At 36.5% G+C, this 22007-nt stretch overlaps 1 protein-coding gene across 7 annotated transcripts in view; it reads left to right on the top strand.

Moving 5' to 3' along the window:
• Nucleotides 1-21648, top strand: part of cadm3 (cell adhesion molecule 3) — a 108968-nt gene extending 87320 nt beyond the window's left edge. For 3 of the 7 annotated variants that reach the window (XM_051698997.1, XM_051698998.1, XM_051698999.1), the window contains exons 8-12: nucleotides 1470-1642; nucleotides 1909-2286; nucleotides 4794-4814; nucleotides 14099-14224; nucleotides 18655-21648. In XM_051698997.1, coding sequence (XP_051554957.1) covers nucleotides 1470-1642; nucleotides 1909-2286; nucleotides 4794-4814; nucleotides 14099-14224; nucleotides 18655-18773 — 817 coding nt within the window. In that variant the 3' untranslated portion in view covers nucleotides 18774-21648. Of the gene's footprint in view, nucleotides 1-1469; nucleotides 1643-1908; nucleotides 2287-4793; nucleotides 4815-4944; nucleotides 5055-14098; nucleotides 14225-18654 lie in introns of those variants that run through there. The other 4 variants (XM_051699000.1, XM_051699002.1, XM_051699001.1 and 1 more) reach the window with 4 other exon arrangements.
• The last annotated feature ends 359 nt before the right edge of the window (nucleotides 21649-22007 follow it).

The raw sequence follows: 22007 nt of genomic DNA, 5'->3' as shown, positions 1-22007 counted from the left end.
GTCATAAGAGCCCATAGTTACAGAATCACCCTGAAAATGACCATCACCACAACACAGACAAGCTCACGTTAACACAAACGACAAAACTCTCCGCAACAAGTTTTCTTAAGTTGGAGCTGCAATTCTAATCTTGAAATATCTGCTTGTCTTGGCGTAAAATTAATGCATTGCGTGATGAAAGAAAGTGTTTATTTTGTGCGCTTGCTGCTGCTGCAGTGATGAACTTGACTCGAGTGACAGACTGCAACTGTAAAGTTCCGCTGTCGTAAAATTCCCATTCAAAAATCTCTCAATAAATTACACATTTATTAAAACTTAGTTACTTAAAACCAGTAATGAAATGACAGGAACTTTTTTTGACTTTTTCACTGTACATCATGCCATTGCTTTCTCAAGGCACGATTGTGATTTCAAGCTTGATTACACTTCCTAGCACAAGCTAGGGCTCTGTGTAAGCGTTAAGCACTAGGAAGTGTAATCAAGCTTGAATCATGATCGTGCCTATAGACAGCAGTGGCAAGGTATACAGTGAATAAAGAGTTACATTTGCTCTGTCCTCTCCCAAAACCCATTGGATTGGAATGGTATGGATTACTATTATGCTATACTGCTCAATTTCTTCTAGTGGCAACAAACGGAATTGCAATCTGTTTGTTTGTGCAGACTGACAAAGCAACATTGGCTTAACCAATGGTGTGAGTTTGAAGTGGGACTGTCTGTTTCACAAACAATGGTAGATGGGGAAGTGTTTAACTTGATGTGATTTTTGCAATAGAGTGCAATAGTGCCTGCCCACTTTATCAGCATCAATGTATTTCATATACTCATTATATATATATAAAAAAATTCACAATTTTATGAAGCAGTGAGAATGACGTAGTCGAATTAAAAATTATGTAAAAATATAAAACTATTGATATGAAGTAGTTTATATAGAAACAATACATTTTAATTGTGTAGCAAAATATTCAGATATATACAAATAAATAAGTAGTTTGACAGTGTTGGGGGACCGACTTGATTGCAACATTCACAGTGTGACATGGGAGTAGGTGGTTGATACAGAGCTTGTTTGGTGTGCTTTGTTGTCCGCAATTCTCTGATTAGTGGATCGTTTCCCTTCAGGATCCTGGGTAGTATAGGCATTTAAACACGATTTTTTAAAAATAAAAATAATCACCTGTGGTTTGTTAAATTGTTGGTCACATGGTTAACTTCCCCTCTGATTGACTTGAATTTGATTCATTTCACTTCTCAAGTGATTCAGCTCTGCTGTGCTCTGGACGTACTCCACTCCCTCTGTGATGTGTATCATGTGTATGATGTTCTTTTGATGGTGTGCCAAATTGCAAAAAACCCTTCAATCTGCCCAATTAAATGACTCTTTCGTCTTTTCTTTTGATGTGAAATTTCAAAACACTGAATATGTTTTGTAATCTCTCTAAAAAAAATTTCTCTTTCACTAACAGACCAACTGCATTCGAGTGGGAAAAAAAAGACGGAGAGCTTCCCCCACTGGCGAAGGTGGATGGTGCGTTCTTGCGCTTTGAATCTCTCAACAAGTCGGATAATGGCGTTTATCGGTGCCAGGCTGATAACGGGATCGGCAAGGGGGAGGGATCATACACACTCCTGGTGCAAGGTACTTAACAAGAGACAAACGAAAGGGAGGGAAGGATGGATAAAAAACATGTTTGTTTTTCTGTTTTTGTCATCATTTGTTTCTGTAATTGTTTTATGTTTACTTTCACTTCTCTTTTTCTGAATTTACTTTCTTTTCTTTCTGTTTCTCTTTTTGCATGACACCCTCTTTATTTTCTCTTCCACTTTCCTTCCCATCCATCATCCATTTCTCATCCCTCCTTTCTGTCGTTCTCTGTTGTCATTTCTCTCCCTTCATCTTCCAAGATCTAAGAGATCCAGACCTCCTCATCCTCAGCTCTCCTCCTCCTCTTTTCCATTCATCCTCTGTTTCTCCTACATCTCCTCCTTATCCCTCCATTTCAGCTTCCACGGAGGGTAAAACGTACCCTTCTCCCTCCTCTTCCACCTCTGTCCCTACGTTCACTCAATCCATCACTTCTACTCTTGCTCCTTCACCCACTACCTTTCCCTCTCTCCCTCCTTCTCCTGAAATTCCCACCACCTCTTTTTCCAACGCTCTCTTCCCTGATCTCTCTCTTCCGCCCTCCTCTGTTCCTGCTCACACCCCTCCGTCACCCCCCTTATCACCTCCCGTCACTCCTTCATCTGTCCCCCAGCTGAATGGAGTGTACACCTTTACAGGTAATTCATTGTGCACATGTACAAACTTAATTATGGTTTTAATATGCAATTGTGGCAATACATTGATATGGAACTGATCATAGTTACTGCTTTCTGTGTACATTGTGTGTGTGTGTGTGTTGTTGGGATGGGCATGAGTACTCTGAAATGACAGCAATTATTGACCTTGGAAACACATTAATTGTGTGACTTGACTTTAAACTTTATAAAAAAAAAAAAAAAAAAAAAAAAGAAGAAGAAGATTTAGACTGATAAAAATCCAGTAACAACTAGGGATGTCAAAATTACTGGTACTTTGGTACCAAGTCGATACCCTTCTACAGTATTGGTTGTACTGAGTACCAACTCATTTTAAAGGTTTCTTCTGTGTTAAGCTCAATCAACAGCATTTGTGGCATAATTTTGATTAAAAATAGAAAATATTTTCCACTCGACCCTTGTTTATTTAAAATAAAGAAATCACAGTTACAGCAAGCAATATAAAATGGAAGTGAATGGGGCCAGTCAATAAACATAACACTTATTCAAGAGTATAGCCTCAAGACAAACATTATGTGGTTTACATGATTTTAGTGTGAGAAATTCTGTGATCTACACAATTTTGGTGTGATAAAATCGCTTATCACACTCGTAGGGTTTACCGAGGTTGCGTTGTCATGGCAACGAAATTGTAATATTGGATATAACTTTACACTGATAAGGTTAGCGATTTTATCACACTATAATCATGTTGTGGCTATATTTTTGAAACAGTGTGTATTTTACAGGAATATTCCGTGTTCAATACAAGTTAAGTTCAGTAGACAGCATTTGTTATATTACAAATGTTGTATAATGTTGATTACCACCAAATTTATTTTAATCCTATTCTTAAAAAAAAAAAAGAAGCAAAAAATCGAGGTTACAGTGAGGCACTTACAATGGTATTGAATGTGTCCAATATTTGGAGGGTATAAAGCATTTACATTCATTCTTCTGTTAAAACTCCTGTATTATTTGAGCTGTAAAGTTGTTTAAATTGTCATTTTTACAGTCTTTTTACAGGGTTTGTTGACATTACATCGTCATGGCAACAAAGTTGTAAAATTGGCTATAATTTTACACAGAAAAGGTTTGTAAGTGATTTTATCACACTAAAATCATGTTTACTTGCATATTGTTCATGTCTTGTGGCTATACCTTTTAAACAGTGAGTATTTTAACATTAAAAAATTGGCCCCCATTCACTTCCATTGTAAATGCCTCACTGTAACCTCGATTTTTGCTTTTTTTAAAGAAAAGGAGGGGCAAGTCAAAAACTTTTTTTTGTGGCAATCAGTATTATGGCACAAATGCTGTAGACTGAGCTTAACTTTATTAAACCTGGAATATTCCTTTAAGTTGTATTTTTTTTTAATTATTATTATTATTTTTTATTATTTCATTTCAACGTTTTTTCTGTTGCTAACTTGAGTGTGTGCTTCTCTTGAATAATTCCTTGAAAAATTTGAAGGAATACAAGAATATTAATACTTAAATGCTACATGCCATTGTTGTAATTTAATAGGCCATTTATATAAAACATTTTTAGACTTGTACTTTTTAAATAAAGGAGTATGTTCAACAGCAAATTCGTTTTTGCTGTGGTATCGAAATTGGTATTGAAAACCATGAAATTTTGGTATTGCAACCCTATAGAAACAACTACTTTATTCACAAATTAGCTAAAAGGGGGCCTAATGTTTACTGTATTTTCAGCAGTACCTTGCAGTCCGATTCGTCAGACTTGCTTTAGCATTGAACACTGTGACTTGCAGTAACAGCACTCAATGCTCATTAGGGGGTGTTTAACTTGATACAGCATCTTAAAAACTAGAAGTTTGTGGCACAAGATGAAAACAGCAATGGCCAAAGATGTCTGTTGCTGTATTGCACTGCATCATGGTAATGTAATGTCCATAGACCAACTATTAAAAAAAGCACAGCTGAGTAGTCCAGAAGACAAAATGACCAAAATGGCCATCCCTAGTGTGTGGGCAGATCAGCTTAAATATGTCAGTTTATGATCAAGCAGGTTGTGTGTGCATATGGTATGAGGAGATAGAGATGTATATTGAGATCTCCAGTGCTGTATAAAAGAAGCATGTTGAGCAGCATCTGTTGTCAGCTTTAACTGTAATTTAGGATTTAACCCGGCACATCTCACAGCAAAGCCTCTGATTATCCAGAAACACAATCTTACACCGCACCTCCCCTCCAGCAAACATTCGCTTCAATTATTTCATTATTTCGGTAACAAAATCCTCCTTAATACTCTTCAGAGATACTTATTTATTTGGTTCTGTTGAGCAAGCACCCACAAACACACATGCACACATACTTGCACACGTTCATCTCTTTCATCTTTTCTCTTTGTTCCTTCTCTTTTTGCACTCTTGCTTCACATCATGTGCTCCCACACTCATGTGGCCCTCATCCATCCATCCACTCATCATTACCCATCCATTCATCCCTTCATCCTCTTGAAGAAGCCGGAGAGAACGCTGCAGGTATTGTCTTCACTCTCTCTCTCTCTCCCTTTTGCTGTCTTTCTGTTTCTTCCTAGCTTACTGTTTTTCCCTTTTGGACCTCTCTGAATGTATCTCTTCTGTCTTTCCTCCATCTGTCTGTTTGTCTCAGGGGTCTAACTTTATGAAGGATGTGGGCATTTGTTTCAGCTACAGAACTGATCTGTCATTAAGAAGATAGTTAATGGTGCAAGGATGTTGTTAATGAAGGCAAAGCATTTGGTATTACATTGAAAACATTAATATCAGCTCGAATTTGTTGGTTCATTGAAAGCTTAGAATTCAATTAGGCTGACACTGAAAACTGCATTTTCAGCCAATTTGAAAACAATCATGCTTAGAAAAACCACGGGAATGAGATATATTATTGTATCGATGTCTTGGAAGTACAATTCAATTTCTTGCTACAGGGTAGGTCCAACCATCTGTAGCCTTTTGGAAAAAGCAAAACTAAGTTATATCATAACATCAGCAATGAGACGTTTGGACATGGACATGGAAATGGATCTTGTATCAAAAACAGCTGTCCACTTCATCAATCTGGTTATTATCAGACCCTGATTGGTAAAGGAAGATAAGCCCATATATGTTAATATTAAAAACTCTGCAAGTGTGAGCAATTGCTTGGTACAAACCCATGTTCTACTAGGCCTGGGTATCACCCACTACTTTATGATACGATACACACCACAATACGCAAGTTAGGCCGGAGTGCTTTCATGTCAATTGCAAACTGCACTGCAGTCACCATGAACCATACCCCAGACCCCTGTTTTAAAGGGGAGTGTGATTGGTGTGCATGAACATTTGTACTTGAAAGACTTAAAAAAGTGATGACTTAATGTCAAGTTTGCCAATATGTATGGACAGGCATATACACTCTACCTTGCAGTGTTTTAAACACGTAGATTATAGCATAGGGCATCAATATAATGATGACACAATGTCTTATGAATAATACAAAACTCATAGAACAGTGATGGAGTCATAAACCTCAGTGAAGGTTTGTAAACATTTAAAGGGATCGTTCACCCAAAAAATAAATCTATGTAATCATTTACTCACCATCATTTGTTCCAAACCCTCTGGATCATAAAAGAAGTTGTTAGGCAGAATGTAAGTTCATTTTCCAAACAATGAAAGTAAATGGTGACTGAGGCTAACATTATGCCTGCTCTAATATCTCATTTTGTGTTGCACGGAAGAAACAAAATCATACAAGGCTGAAAGTCAATAAAACAGAAAGGGTGTTCCATATTGTAAATCGCATCTAAGTGCGTTCAGCGGGAGACGTGGATATAAACATGGAGACAGCACGCGAAAGTGAAAGCCACCAGGGCAGCACACACGTTGATAAAAGAACTGTCTGCATAAACTTCACATGCATTAATCCGATCCGCAGATTCTAGTGTACCGTCTGCCGCTCTGGGCTGCGTTTCCCAATAACAATCGATCTCAGCGGTTAAGAGAGTTTTCTACGACGTTCATTATTTTTTACGTGCGTTTCCCAAAACTGCACTTAACATGAATGTGCAAGGATGCGCTTTAAGTGCTACAGTACTTAAGAGAGTTGTTGTCCATGTGACCTTATAGTGCTGCTCGTCATTGTAACTTCATTATATTTGTGCAATAATTTACAATTTGTAATTTACCTTGCTAAAAAATTTTCTAATTTTTTTTTAAATATTCTACCTAATTAACTGCATATTAATTTTTTTTTACACAATCTGCTTCCATAATCATGTGTGCATTTTTAATATTTCATTTTCACAGATTCCTCTCGATAAAAAATCTTCCCGGATTAGTGAAGACAGTGGAGGCCCTGTGTGTTGATCCTGTTAATTAAAAGCATTCATTGAATATCATTCTGCGTTATCATGGAGCGCAAAATAAGGAGACGTTTAGAAGATGTGCTTTATGGACATTCACCAATAAAGCGGAGGTCTGATCTTTACTCCCAAAAGTGATAACAATGACAGTAATGCTGCAAGTGCGGTGCTACACAACTTGTAGTACTGGCGAGAGAGCCTTTGGGTGTCAGAGAGGAAGAGGAGACGAGGATAAAAGCGTCTGCCAAATAAATGTAGGATGATGAGCAAATATATACGTATGATTTTCATGCACGCCAGCAAGTTAATTACATTTTTCTTCTCTTTCTAATATTAATTTATACAGTTGTCTGCATCAATCATGCCACAACTTTGTTGTTACCAGCTTGTCCAACTAGTCCACACAAATAACTTTATTTGCTTGTCCATTTAGACTATTTTATGTATTTTATAATAATAATCATAATTATTATTATTATTATTATTATTATTATTATTATTATTATTATCAGGGCTCGGCATTAAGTATTGTGATGTGCTTGTCCTTCGGACAAGTAAATTGGTCATTTACTTGTCCGAGTAAAAAAGTTACTTGTCCAGAAAGAAAAAAGGACATGTATTGTTACATGCTCAAGTAGTAACATGTTTCGATTATATGTTTTCTCAAATTACGAAAGATGGCCAACCTAATAGTATTATACCTATGCAATCAACTAGATTCTCTGAGACAGAAATGTAAACTGTGCTGGGTAGGGGAGGTTATTTTATGTTACATGTACGCACGGTAGTCAAATAAAGGAAAACATCCGTCACCATCATTTACAGCAGGGGTTTTCACACTTCACTGGAATAAGATCTACTTTTCCATCATGTTATTGCAGCAAGATCTACCATACACAATATATACATTGTCTTAATACCAAAATGTCAGTAGTCTTTAGTGAAATTTGATGATTTCTGATACCAGCTTCAACACCACAACAAATAATAGCCTAACACTAACTAATTTGTTAATTATAAAATAATTAAGTTATTATTCAATAGTAAACAGTCAGTAATGAAATAACAAAATAAAATAAATAGAAATGAAATGAATAGAAAAAAAATTAAAAAACACATTAGAACAAAAAAATAAATAAATAAAACAGTGATTTTTAACAGCTTTTAAAAGAAATTAACAGTATCAAATATTCAATTAAACATTCAGAATGAATTTGACATAAAACTGCTACTGGTCTTTCATATATGAATATATGAATAATATTAATACGTTGATACTAGAGTTATACTAGTAATGTTATCCAGCCAAGAGCAGTGAATGGTTTTGTCTTTTTCTTGTTATTGTTGTTTGATTAATATTAAGGATACACTAGACAGTGGCAGTTCTATTAGGTTACATTTAAATGTACAAGTCCTACATATCGATACAAATCAGCTTAACCCCCAATGTTTACATTCACTTTAGACATAACCAGTGTTGGGTGTAATGCATTACTAAGTAATGAATTACTGTAATTAAATTACTTTTTCACTGAAAAAAAGGATTACTCTTAATTTTTAAGTAATTTAATTACAGTTACTTCTGATGTAGTTGTGTTAAATACTGTATAGACTATAGAACAATTGTATATAAAACAATAGTGAATTTAAAATCTAAATTTAATGTCTAATGTTAAAATATACAGTACTGTGCAAAAGTCTTAGGCACATAAGATGTTTCACAAAAGCATCTGTCTTAAGATGGTTATTTATATCTTCAGCTTTAGTGTGTCAATAGGAAATATAAATGTTAGACTCCCAAACATTACTTTTGCAAATAGAAATGATTAGAATAGAAGAACAGGGAGCCGTGCAACAGATGTCATGGCCCCCACAAGGCCCCCCGCTGAACATCGTGTCAGTCTAAGATTACATATAGAGACAGAAGCAATTGAGACAACCTAAACAGATAGAAGAACTGTGGAAAATTCTCCAAGAAGCTTGGAACATCCTATCTGCCAACAACCAAGAAAAATTGTGTCCAGGTGTACCTAGGAGAATTGGTGCTGTTTTAAAGGCAAAGGTGGTCACACTGAATATTGATTTAGCTTTTTTATGTTCACTGGACTTTGTGTGACATTAATTGATATATGAAAACTATTTATGTCATTATTTTTGAAGACATCCTCACTATGCAACATTTTTTACAAGTGCCTAAAACTTTTGCACAGTACTGTATGTTTTCTAATTTAACGCTGCCCCCTTAAATTATTTGCCCAGTTCATAAAATAATTTATTTGATTTTATATAATTTATTTGAAAGAGTTAAAAGAACAGTTTCATGTCTATCCTTGTATTTTTCATCTGGTTGAGGTTGATAAAGGTTTTAGAAAGTAATTAGTAATAAGTAATACAATTACTTTTCAGACAGAGTAATCAGTACAGTAATCTAATTACACTGTAGAAGATGTAATTAGTAGTTAGTAATTAATTACTTTTGAGAGTAACATACCCAACACTGGACATAACTCTCTGTGTTTACATAAACACCTTACCAAGAGAGGCATTTTGGCAGAATTTTTAAATGTATTTGACCGTTTAGGCGCGAGCATTCTCGGAGCATGTTAAACGCGCCGCACACACACAAACCTTCTCTCAGTCAAACAGCGCGCAGCTACTACATCGCTAGGGAATGATAAAATGATGCACTCTCAATTTTTTTCAACAGCAGAATAAGAATATAAACTTTGTAATAAGTGACACAGGCCTATGCTATATTACAAATATAGCCGGTTATTTTTTTTTTGTTATTGATGTTTTAATCAGGCTACTTGTCCGGTTGGGCAAGTAAAATTTTCTTTCACTTGCCCCTTTAAAAATCCACTTGTCCTAGACAAGCGTTAATGTCGAGCCCTGATTTTTATTATTATTATTATTAGACTTGTCTGTTAAAATAAAAATAAATAAAACACATATATCCTGATATTAAAGTCTCAGCATAAAGTGTAGCTATTTGTATTTAAATTGTATAAAGTGTAATTTCACGATTGTCCTGCAGGTTTCGGCATAAGTCTATGTGCTTACGATGCTGTTAGCGCTGTACGAATACTCCAGAGCACTCGTTATTCTACAAGCATTTTCAAGTACTACTTAAGTTACAATGCTTTTGGGAAATGGGCCACAAAACTAAGATGAATCGTAAGTTGGATTCTATGATCTACTTAGGCTTACGATGCTTTTGGGAAATGAGGCCCTGTTCTGTTAATTTTTGGTTCCGTACGGTCCCGTGTTGCTCTGCAATCTTTTATCATGTTGGTTCCAAGTGGTTTTTGTTGTTATTTATATGTTGTTTTATTGGTTTCACTCATGCTAAGATATGTAATCATTTGTGTGACTGTGTGTACCGTACCAAAGGCCCTGTATCCATTCGGTTCAGCACGGATACATGTACCGTTGCATCCCTAACCTTTATAAAGGAACTGTTTGAAACAAAGTGTTTATGTGCTACACACTACATTTTTTTTCATCTTAAAGGGGTCATGACACAAGGAATCAAATTTTCCTTGATCTTTTAATATATAAGAGGTCATTGTACTATAAAAACATACTGTAAGTTTCAGAACTGAAACTTCCTCCTTAATAGAAAAACCAGGCTCTAGAAACGGCTGATTTGGAATTTGTGGAACTTGTGATGTCACAACGACCAAATACATCTCTATTGGACTGCCTCTTCAGACAGTCACACTCACACAGGTGAAGAGGAGAGAGATGGGCCTGTCATGGGAGATTACGCCAAACAGGGACTTACACAGGACACCTTCATATGCCTATCTGGATTTAAATGCTTTTCTACACTAGATGAATGGCTTTGACTGTTATCATACATCTCGCGCCACTTTTAAAAGACACCATGTCGAGTTATTACTCCAAAAAGTAGACTCCCATTCTGTTTCACCTTGCTGTTTGTTTGCTTTCTTGCTGTTGTATTTTGCACCCATCTGTGCTAATTTTCATTGTTAGTCTTTTGTACACATGCACTATATGGACGTCTTTGATCTTTTTGATACATTTCTGGGGATGTGCACTGTGTTTTAAGGGCGGTATAATCGCAACTTTTAAAAACGCGTCTCATTCTGCTGTGGCCACTGACTGGTAGAAATGCATTCAGTTGTGTGTGTAAACAAACACAGAAGATGTGAGATGTCGCTCCTGTGAAGACAGCGTCTCTGTTTTGGCCTGTTGAAGCCAGTTGAAGCACCCAACATCACCATGGACTGTATTACGTTTGCATATTTAGAACATTTCAGTGTGGATTGTGTGTTTTTGGCTCAAATCAGAGTGGATTGCTTGTGAACCAGTCACAATATGATTCAAGCTTTGCAAAGGAACTGTTATTGAAAAAGGTGGCAGTTAAAGCACTACTGGACCGCAAAAACGTAAGTAATAATTTCATTCATGAATATTTAATATGTCATGACTGTTTGATAGTTTATGGTGCTGCTTGAGTAAACATTTTAATATATTCAGGGTGTACGTAATGTGTTAACCCTGAAATTTAGTTTTTTTAATGTTGTGTGGAGTTTGTTCATTTTCTTCAGATTGCATTTCAAATATGGCTGTATTGGAAGGGCTGCACGATGTTAGCCTGTCAGAACAGTGGGTGTTTACATTGACAGACCAGAAAAATCTATCATGGTCTATAACTCTGCATAAAACTGAATGGCATCTATGCTAATATTATTCTATTTGTTTCCATGTCTCAACCATATTCCCAATGCATATCCCATGGTTACCAGAGCTGGCCAGATCCAGCTCTGTTCCTGCTTGGTGTCGGACTCCACTGCTACGTGTCGCTGAGTGATGACGACAAACTACAGGTGGTGCTAGCCAGAAATCACTTTAGTCTTTTGACTTCCGAGGATGAACTGATGCCAACTACAACTGTAAGACATCGGGTACTTCATATGCCACTGCCTGAACCTTGGACTTAGTATGGACCCCACCGAACCTCACCGAAATGACATGCCGGTTGAAATGCGATGCATCTCATTGATCTCTGCCTGCATCACCTTTGTCTATTGATGGACTACACTCTTGAAATGGAATACATAGACTATCATTTAATTGCCAACAAAAGCCTTCATCAGCCAACTAACAAAGGACAATGCATCTATGTGAACTTCTGCAGTTAATCCAGGATGAACTTCAGAGACATTAGTTATTAATCTTAAAGTTCATAAAAAATATTTTTTTTAAACACTGGACCTTAACACTTACTTAATTTACAAATTGTAAACCATGACTTGCACTGCACACAAATTAACTAATGCACTAATATTGGCATTATATTCATGCTGGTTAGCCAGAGGGAAACTGGCCCTCACAGTGAGCCTGGTTTCTCCCAAGGTTATTTTTCTCCATTAACCAACATCTTATGGAGTTTTGTGTTCCTTGCCACAGTCGCCTTCAGCTTGCTCACTGGGGTTATAAATACAATTATTGTTTAATTATAAAATTTTTATACACAATTTACAATCATATTTAATCAAACTACACAATGATCACTCTAAGACTTTATGGATATTACAGTTTCTTTTTTTTTTTTTTTTTTTTTTTTTTTGTTAATGCATGATTTCCCATAAAGCTGCTTTGAAACGATGTGTGTTGTGAAAAGCGCTATACAAATAAAAATGGCTTGACTTGACTTGAAGTCTTAAAGGGCCAGATAGCTTGAAACTGAGCTTTTCAGACAGAAAGCCAGAGACAGGGTGGAAAATTATTATATATGACTAAATTATGACTGTTTTGGTGCAAGAAAAACTATACTAACATTATAAGTGGACCTCAGGGAAGATAATAAAATTATAAAAAAAAGAGTATGTCATGATCCCTTTAAATAAGTATGATATAATGACTTTTATGTGTAATTTTCCTGACTGAATATGAATAATGTTAGCAGTACTCACCACTGAGAGATTAATATCACTGTTTTTTAAAAGTCTGACTTTAAATGTTAATATTAAACACATATTTAACTCCAGTCATGACCCCTATAAGAGACTTCAACTCTTTTTTTTTTTCTTAGCGTTTTCTACCTCTTCATGTGTTCCTTTTGCCTTTCCCCTTTTTTCTCCTTTTCTGTCTGTTTCTATTTTCTCTCTCTTGCTCTCAGGGCTTCTTGTCATGTCACTCAGCACTCACTCTGTTTGTCCTCCTTCATCCTCTTCACTCTCATCTATCTTTGTTTTCTTCTTCTGAAGTGTGTGAGCGTCAGGGTGACTGTTAACTTGTCTTTTGTTTTGATGGAGTATTGTTTGAGAGGGAGACAGAGCTTGTGCCATGGGTGGGAGTGATGAATGTCGTTCACGCACTCTAAGTCCAGGCAAAGTCACTGAAGCTTATGATGGACTCTTTGCTGAAATCTCTCTGTTGATTATTCATGTGGTTGCTTTCAAACACAGAGGTCAGGCTCTTGGGGCTTCAAACTAGATTGAAAATGACACTGTGTAGTAACTGCTAGCCAATTAAAAATGTTCTTTGTGCATTATAAAAATATATATTTTTTTCATACCTAAAGCAAAATAATAGGAAACAAGACCTGTTTGTTATTTTGGTATAACATTTGAGCAGGATAAAAAAAGCTATCAGCGGTGATCATCTCTTAGGAGATATCTTAGTTCAGTTTGTTTGCTTGAAAATGTCATGTGTGCTCTTACCGGGGAGAAAAAGCAAAAAGTTGTTTCTTGAGATAATCAGTGCTATCCATTAGGGCCGGGGGAAAAAATCGATTTACAGTTGCATCGCTTTATCAAATGATTGTGCAATCAGAATAATTTTCATTTTAAATGATTTATTAATAGCTTTGTTCATGAAAAAAACATATGCAGTATTATAAGATTGATTGTACTGTATCTTGCATTAAAGCATGTGAAAGTCCGGTGCGCTATTTTCTTGCATTCAGGTATGCAAATTTTTCTCAGAGCCTGACAAAATATGCCGCCACGCGTCGTGTGAAGTTCAGTTTAAAAAATTTGGCAATTTGTGCTGCTTTGCTGTGTTGCTTTTGGTGTAAATGGACTTTAAAGTGAAACATTTCAGGAACATGACTAACATTCAAAATCAAATTGCACATTTCAACCGGAGCAGGAGTTGTTAAAAAACCCTGTTCTTGTTGCTATCAATTCCAAACAGAGAACCAAGCTTCCACATACTTCAAAAAGGATGAAGCGAACCATTACTTCTATATCGCATGTTTTATTGCAAAATATTCAAGACTGGGTGTGACAAAATCTTGTTATTCTTCTATGTTTCAACTGTAGTCTCTCTACAATTCTTCTCTGATTTTGCATGTCAATAATCTTAGGACATGTGTTTTCTGTTTTTATTCTGATTGTGAACAATGCTTGTCCTCTCTGCATGGCTCTGACTGTCTTATCTGTCTTGCTCTCCATTTCTCAGACCCCACAGTGATGTCCACCCCCTCAGGAGTAGACCATGCAGTGATCGGTGGAGTGGTTGCTGTCATTGTCTTCATCATGCTTTGTCTCCTCATCGTCCTCGGCAGATACTTAATCAGACATAAAGGTATTACACACACACACACACACACACACACACACACAAACTTGTTTTTATATCGTTGTGGGGACTCTCCATAGACTTCCATGTATTTTATGGATTTTTATACAGATCTAACGATCATTTATATCCCCTAAACCTACCCCTAAACCTAACCCTCACAGAAACCTTTTTGCATTTTTACATTTAAAAAAAACATTGTTTAGTATGTTTAATAGACCATTTCCCTCGTGGGGACCGCTGGCTGGGCCCCACAATGTAGGTGATCTCAGCTTTTACTATCCTTGTGGGGACATTTGGTCCCCACAATGTAGCATAAACATTTACACACACATACACACACACCATCCCAATCAGACACAAAGCAATCCCTGTCTCTCTTTCACACACAAACACATACACACACACACAAGTTTTGTTTTATATCATCGTGGGTACTTTCCATAGACTTCTATGGATTTTATACGGATCTAACAATAATTTCTATCCCCTAACCCTACCCCTAAACCTAACCCTCACAGAAACCTTTTTGTATTTTTACATTTTCAAAAAAAACATCGTTTAGTATGTTTACTAAGCCGTTTCCCTCATGGGGACCGCTGGCTGTTCCCATAATGTAGGTGATCTCAGGTTTTACTATACTTGTGGGGACATTTGGTACCCACAATGGAGGTTAAACCTGTACACAAACACACACACACACACACACACACACGTTGGTGCGGCTATCCTTATGAGGACTCTCCATAGACATAATGATTTTTATACTGTATGAACTATAGATTCTATCCCCTAAACCTAACCCTCACAAAAAACGTTCTGCATTTTTACATTTTCAAAAAAAACATTGTTTAGTATTTTTTTGAGTGATTTGAATTATGGGGACACTAGAAATGTCCTCATAAACCACATTTATAGCAAAATTTCCTCGTAAACCAGGAACGTCTAGGATCAGACACAAAGAGATACACATACACACACCTGGGACATCTAGAGGACTTACAGTATAAACTTCTGGGACTGTGTTGAGAGTCATGTTGGAGAGTTTGACAGCATCCTGTCCTGTCAGCATCTTTTTAAAAATGAGCCTGTATATTTTTATCAGCAAACACATTCTAGACACTCGACAAGTGATCTCATTGTTGACTGGGATATTATACTTGTAAATGAACCACTTGTCTCACTGGAGAATGGTGCAGCGAGGAAATGGAAAAGAGAAATGGGCTGGGCAAAAATGTCAAAAATTCAAATATAAACAGCTGCTCATTCTGATAACAGGAAAACATAGAAATGAGGAAATTTTAAGCTGCTTCCTTGGTATTAAATCGTAATAAATGTGCCGTATATAATTGCTATAAATGTCACATGCACATCAAATGTGTTCGTGGCCAGGGTCCCCTGCGATAGCGATCTCCCAGCCGGTATCGAGCTCCGGGGGGGGTGGGAGCGGTAGAACCGATCGCTGTAGGGCCCCCCGAAGCACCGGTTGCACCATCCTAAGAATGGCCCTGGCTGAAAGGTTACATTTTTAAAAACTATTTTGTCTTCATTATTGATCAGTACACATAACAAGACTGATGCTGATCTTTATGACATTGGCAAAAGTAATGGTTGCATAACCCATGTTACTTGTACATTTACCCCCAATATTAGTATTTCTGACATCATAAACGTGACATGTTCTGAAAGAGCTGTTTTAAGTCTTAGTTTCCATAAATGGTCTGGTTGGACTGGTAAGAAGGTTTTAAGTTCTGACAGTATGGGTATGTCCTGTTTTCTATGATATGTCCACTTTAAAATAAAAATTTTGAAGAGTACAAGCAGTCAACACTAACTCAGACAGACTGTGTTACTGTGTCCACACAGAGACATGCTGTAAACAGATTATGACAGCTGTGCGGCTCTCCCTCTGTATCTGTCTGTGACTTATGGCGTAGAACTAAAAAAAAAGCTTCATCTGGAAAAAAAGCCTGGTTTTAGAGTTATGGAAAATATACAGGGCTTTAAATGATGAATCTAATTTCCCTTGATTTTTTTTTATTTATTTTTTTTATTTTTTTATTTTTTTTTTGATGTACTATGAAAACATACTTTCAGAACTTCCTCCCCAGTCCAAAACTATTACTGAAACTAAACTGCAAAAACAGCTTGTTCTTAAAATACTTGAATGTCAGAAACCCAAATTAATTAAAGGAATGTTCCAGGCTCAATACAAGTCAAGCTTAATTAACAACATTTGTGGCATAAAGTTGATTTTCACAAAAAAATTATATACAAATAAATAAATAAATAAATCCTTTATGTAAAAAAAAATAAATAAATAAATTGCGGTTACAGTAAGGCACTTGCAATGGAAATGAATGGGGTCATTCTATAAATGTTAAAATATAAAAGTATAGCCACATGATTATATGTGTTAACATGCTTTTAGTGTCATGAAATTTCTTATTGACCTTATCTGTGTGAAGTGATGTTCAATTTTACAACTTGGTTGTCATGACTACAATACCTGTAATCCCGGTATTGGATATAACTTTACAAAGATAAGGTTAGTAAGAGTCACACATCACATCATAAAATCATGTTAACATGTATAATGTTTCATCTTGTGGCTATACTTCTGAAAATAAATGTATTTTAGAGTTTATGGATTGGCTCCAATCACTTCCATTTTTAAGTGCCTTACTGTAACCGCAGAGGGGCGAGTCAGAAATATTTTTTGTGGTAATCAACATTATGCCACATTGACTGTATGGTTGTGATTTTAACAAGGTCCCTGGTCATCTCTCAATAGTTTGTGTGGCATGTTTCAGCACAGGTTGCTAAGTGAACTTGTCACAGTTTAATGCAGACTGTAAAAGAGGCTGATATGGAAGGATGAAGCAGCACAAACTACAGTACATTGGACCCGACAGCCTACCTGCAGTTTATGTATCAGGGTATAAGCACTGTGGGCTCTATTTTCGTGAGCGCACAAAGCACAGCTCTATGTGCAACGACCGTGCGCTACGTCTTATTCAGTTTTCATGAGAGTACTAATTCTAAGCGCAATTTTCATGCCAGCGCAAGTGGCCGTTGGTGGAAGTGTTTGCGCAAACTGTGGGTGAATTTTATGTTAATGAAGTGGCGCAAAGGGCAATTAGCTATTTTCCTGAGAAATAGGTAATTGCGCTAAGGCGTTTCATAACCACGTTGGTTTTCAACACAAAGTCTAAATTCAGTTCCTACATTTGCGTTTTGGAGATTCCACCAGCAGGTGGTAATAAAGTTTTTGTCCAAACTCTGAAAATGGAACATTAAATGACGATGTCAGTTGTAGCCATTTTATGAAACAAAGTTTGATTGATTTGAGATTTGTGTTAACCTATTTATAAGTCATGGTTTATTTTTCAATGATTATTATTATATTTATATGTATAATTGTACTGTATTTATGATCTAATTTATATTGGTATTTTTCCACCTGTTGTCATAGAGTGATTTTTAAGTCACTGCAAAAGGGGCCAGTGGAAGAAGTTGGAGAGGGTAAAATGTTTGGATTTGGTATGATTTTTTTGACCACTTCCTTATTTTGATTATATTTTCATTTCGTTTTAAGTGTAATTTGAATTTAGAAATATTTTTGGTTTAATTTTTTCGGGTTTTAATAAGTTTTTTAAAAGCAAAATCGACCTGTACAAGTGAAGAGCATTCCGATACAATCACCTTTAATCCTAGCCATGATTTGTGTGTCAATAGATGAAAATTATTAATAATACTTACATTCTTTATATTTTAACAGAGCGTAAATCCAAATCCTGACGAGAACCACATTTTCCTTGCGTATAAAAGGAGCGTGTCACCGTCATAGAATTATGCCTGACATTCCACAAGGACGCAGTTAATGCACAAAAGAACGCAAGTCCATATTTCTATTTTTCTAATTCATTGCATACAGTACATTTACACTACCAACTTCTTATGAATGTGCTGTCTTTGTTTATATCGCTGGTGCTTGACAGGGAATGGACTATATAATAGGACGCAGATGGTGCAATAACCGGAGAAGAGTTAAATTGCCCTTGGCCCAGCCCATTAGCGCTTTGCCCCCACAATTTTCCCAAACCCACTTGCGCCTAGACTTAGCGCATGCTTGCATGAAAATACAAAAACTTCATGGCCATGCCCATTGACTTTGCGTGTATGACTTATGGCATAGCGCTGCGCTTGGCGCTAGCGCTCTTAAAATAGGGCCCTGTATCTCATTGCTTTGAGGATATTTACACAGAAGGCATGGCAGCAAAAAATGGTCTCTTTAATTCTAAGGGTTCGAGATTATGAAATTATGAAAATCATGAAATGAGAGTCATAAAAACTAAATTCTGACTTGTAATTGGCGCAAAAAACTTGACTTGCATTATAAATGGACTACTCACCCAATTCTCTTTCTCTTCCAGGTACATACCTGACTCATGAGGCGAAAGGTTCTGATGACGCTCCTGATGCAGACACAGCCATCATTAACGCTGAGGGCGGCCACTCTGGGGTAGATGACAAAAAAGAGTACTTCATCTAGAGATCAATCCCTCCGTACCCTCTTCCTTCTCACGCTTCAGTTCACTCAGCCTGACAGGGGATGACAGAAGAAAGAGGGAATATGTGAGAGAGAAAAAAAAACAAAGTGTTGACCTGTTGGAACTGAAGAACCTCAAATAAGCTTCAACACGCAAAACAGGGAAGTGAGAGTTATGCACTGATGTTTGGGGCTCATTTTCTCACACACACTTACACACATGGGTTCATACAACTTACATATACACACACACTCGCCATGTCTGCATTGCCATAATCACACATGAGCAAACACACATGACAAACCTTAAACAATAAAAAAACGTACATAAAGGCAATATGACAGTGACCACTCCTCGCTCATCTCCACTGATTCCTTTGAAACGGTGCAGATCAAACACACAAGCGCTGTGGCACATGCACACAGTGACGTACATACATGAACTTTCTGCAACCAAAACCGTTGAAAAACACACTGAACAACAAGCAACTTAAAACTAAAGACAAAATTAAAATAAACATGCACACACACACACTCATAAATCACCCCAATGTTACACACTCATACACAGACCTACTTACTACATACTAAATACCTAAATACATGCAAACTATTACACACACAGAACACCCAGGCAAAGACAGCAGCCCCTGCAGTCATTGTGCGGGACCCCAATATAAATTTATAAATACATATATATTATATATGATTATATAGCATCATTTTTACTCAGTGTGCTGTAAATATACCCTCCTTCTCTTTATCTCTCTCTCTCTGATATTGTGGTATATACTCTCTGAGCCTGCCTGGTTTTCTTACATGCGTAGAAATGCCGAGTTGATTAAAAAAAATATCTGGACTATAGGAAAAAAAAAGAAAAAAAAAACGTGGTGTTATGAAACTTCAGAAATATTTGTTTGAATTATGCTCTTATCTCTTCAAGTTCATTTCTGGTGTTTACTGTTGGTGCAACAGTCTAGTGTCATTAGCACATCAGCCTGGGAAGGTATTATTATTATTATTATTATTAATTATAATGAGGTTCCACCTCCTTTATCAGAATGCAATGATTGTTTTTTTGTTTTGTTTTGTTTGTTTTTTGTATCAGTTCAAGTGATTAGCTCACTCACGCCACCTTCAGGAATAAATCAGTTCTGTTCTTCAGTAGCAGGTAATTCAGAAAAAGCAGGGTAACACAAACAATACTGCTCTTCATCTCTCTCTCTCTCTCTCTCTCTCTCCCTCTCTCTCTCTCTCTCTCTGTCTGATCAACCCTCCATATTTCCACACCTTTTCTGTCTCTTTTGTTCTTCGTCTGCTGCTCCTCTCTGCCCCAAAAGATCCAGATTTTTCCAGCCTTGTACCGTCAGTGGCCACAGGCCATGGTGGTTTTGGAGGAGGCTTAAGGGTTGAGTCGCTTACACCACGCAATAAACAGAGACAAACTTGTCCAGTATTAAAATAAATTGACTAATCGTGTTTGTTTAATGACAAATTTGGAGTATTTAATCTGTCATGTATTACTTATACAGCATGGAGGAGATCCAGCAGGCTGTTCCTTCTTCAGTGCTAATCAGGTGACTCTGGTCTCTCTGTCTTTCCTTTTGCATAGCTATTTACTTGAAGGAGAGGGTCAGAGCTGTAGCCTACTGGTTAGTGCACATGCAACATATTGAGCTTTGGTGCTCATGTGGGCAATGCACTTTGGCATTGGATATTTCCAGATCCGTTTTCCTCCTCTCTACCCATCAATTCTTGTTCTAAACAGTGCAAATGACCAAAAATAAAATAATATTTACATAAAGGAAAGGATTGTTTCTCTAGAATTGTGAAACCGGGACCAAGAAGCAGAGGTGTAGTTGCTAACTACTGTAGGAAATCAAGTAGGCATGAAAATGGCCTATTGAAGCACACATCACAATTCTGTATAAAATTACGTCTGCCCCATTTATAGAAGCTAAGTATCGTTATGCTGTTTCGGTTATGTTTTTGTTCGCGTGGTGGGACAGGTTTGGTTGCCATGGCAACAATCATATAGAGTGTGTGTGTGTAGGTCACAAAAAGGCAACTGATCAATTACAACAAAAAACCCGTCCTCTGCCTTCAGTCTCCCTCCACATACCTTATTAATGCCTGCAGACAATACATTTCTGAGATAAGCTGTTGCAATCGTCTGCCACAAGATGGCGTTAACGCAATTCATTCCCCCACACGACTTTCTCTCTCTCTCTCTCTTTGTCCTTTTCAAGCAGTAGAACTTCCAGTTAGTGATGAATCCATTTTTAAATTATGTTGTTTACTTTTATTCTGCTGTAGATGTGTAAACTGTTGTTTGCAATCTTATGTTCCATTCTGGGGGTTTTTCTTCTTCATTTTGTATGAGTAGATGTCTTAGACTGGAAGGTGTAGATAAAAGTTTCCATGACTTATGTTTTGTTTTATAATCTGACATTTTTTAAAACAACTTCATGTAATTAGTGTTGCCTTGAAAATGTTTTAATACGCACTCAGTTGAGCAAAGTCACTGGCACACAGATGTATGCGTGTGCATGTGTCTGTGTTTGTGTGTGGAAGACTCTCACGCCGGCCCATCAAACAGATGCAGGAAACAATAAAAGTATTATTACATTCTGTTTAATGAAGTTATGTTAGATTAATTTTTGAAAGATAAGTCTTCCTTTTGCATAAATATTCATATCATGTGGAGCTAATTTGTTATATATGTTGGTTTGTATTATGGCCAATGATGTCATCTAAATGGGACTAAACTCTGAGGTCATCATCATTGTGGGTTCCGTTTGTTTGATGGTCTGTTTAGACAGTATTCACTTTTTGTTACAAAAAAGAGATCCCTTGTTAACTTCAAAATAAATATACATTTGGGTTAACCTTATTTCTGTGGTTATTATAAATATTGTTATTCTTAATATTATTACTGTTATTTGCATTTGTAATACACTCCAAGAATACTTTGCCTGTTTTTAATATTTATGCATTTCAATTTCATAACAAAATTCAAAGAATTTTCTAAGTTTTATTAGTTTAATTTTGTTAAACATTACACAATTCAATCTGATGAAATTTTGTTATGATATCGAAGTGCGTAAATCTTTAAAATAGGCTAAAATATATATATTGTAACCTAATTTAGTCACATTGATTAGGTAAAAAACTTTTTGACCCATCTGGCACCAACAATCATGCCACTCTCAAAATCATTGAGATCACATTTTTTCC

This window comes from Myxocyprinus asiaticus, chromosome 5 (genome assembly GCF_019703515.2).
Source record: "Myxocyprinus asiaticus isolate MX2 ecotype Aquarium Trade chromosome 5, UBuf_Myxa_2, whole genome shotgun sequence".
NCBI classification, from domain to species: Eukaryota; Metazoa; Chordata; class Actinopteri; order Cypriniformes; family Catostomidae; genus Myxocyprinus; species Myxocyprinus asiaticus.
This window is presented reverse-complemented; position numbering and strand designations above follow the sequence as displayed.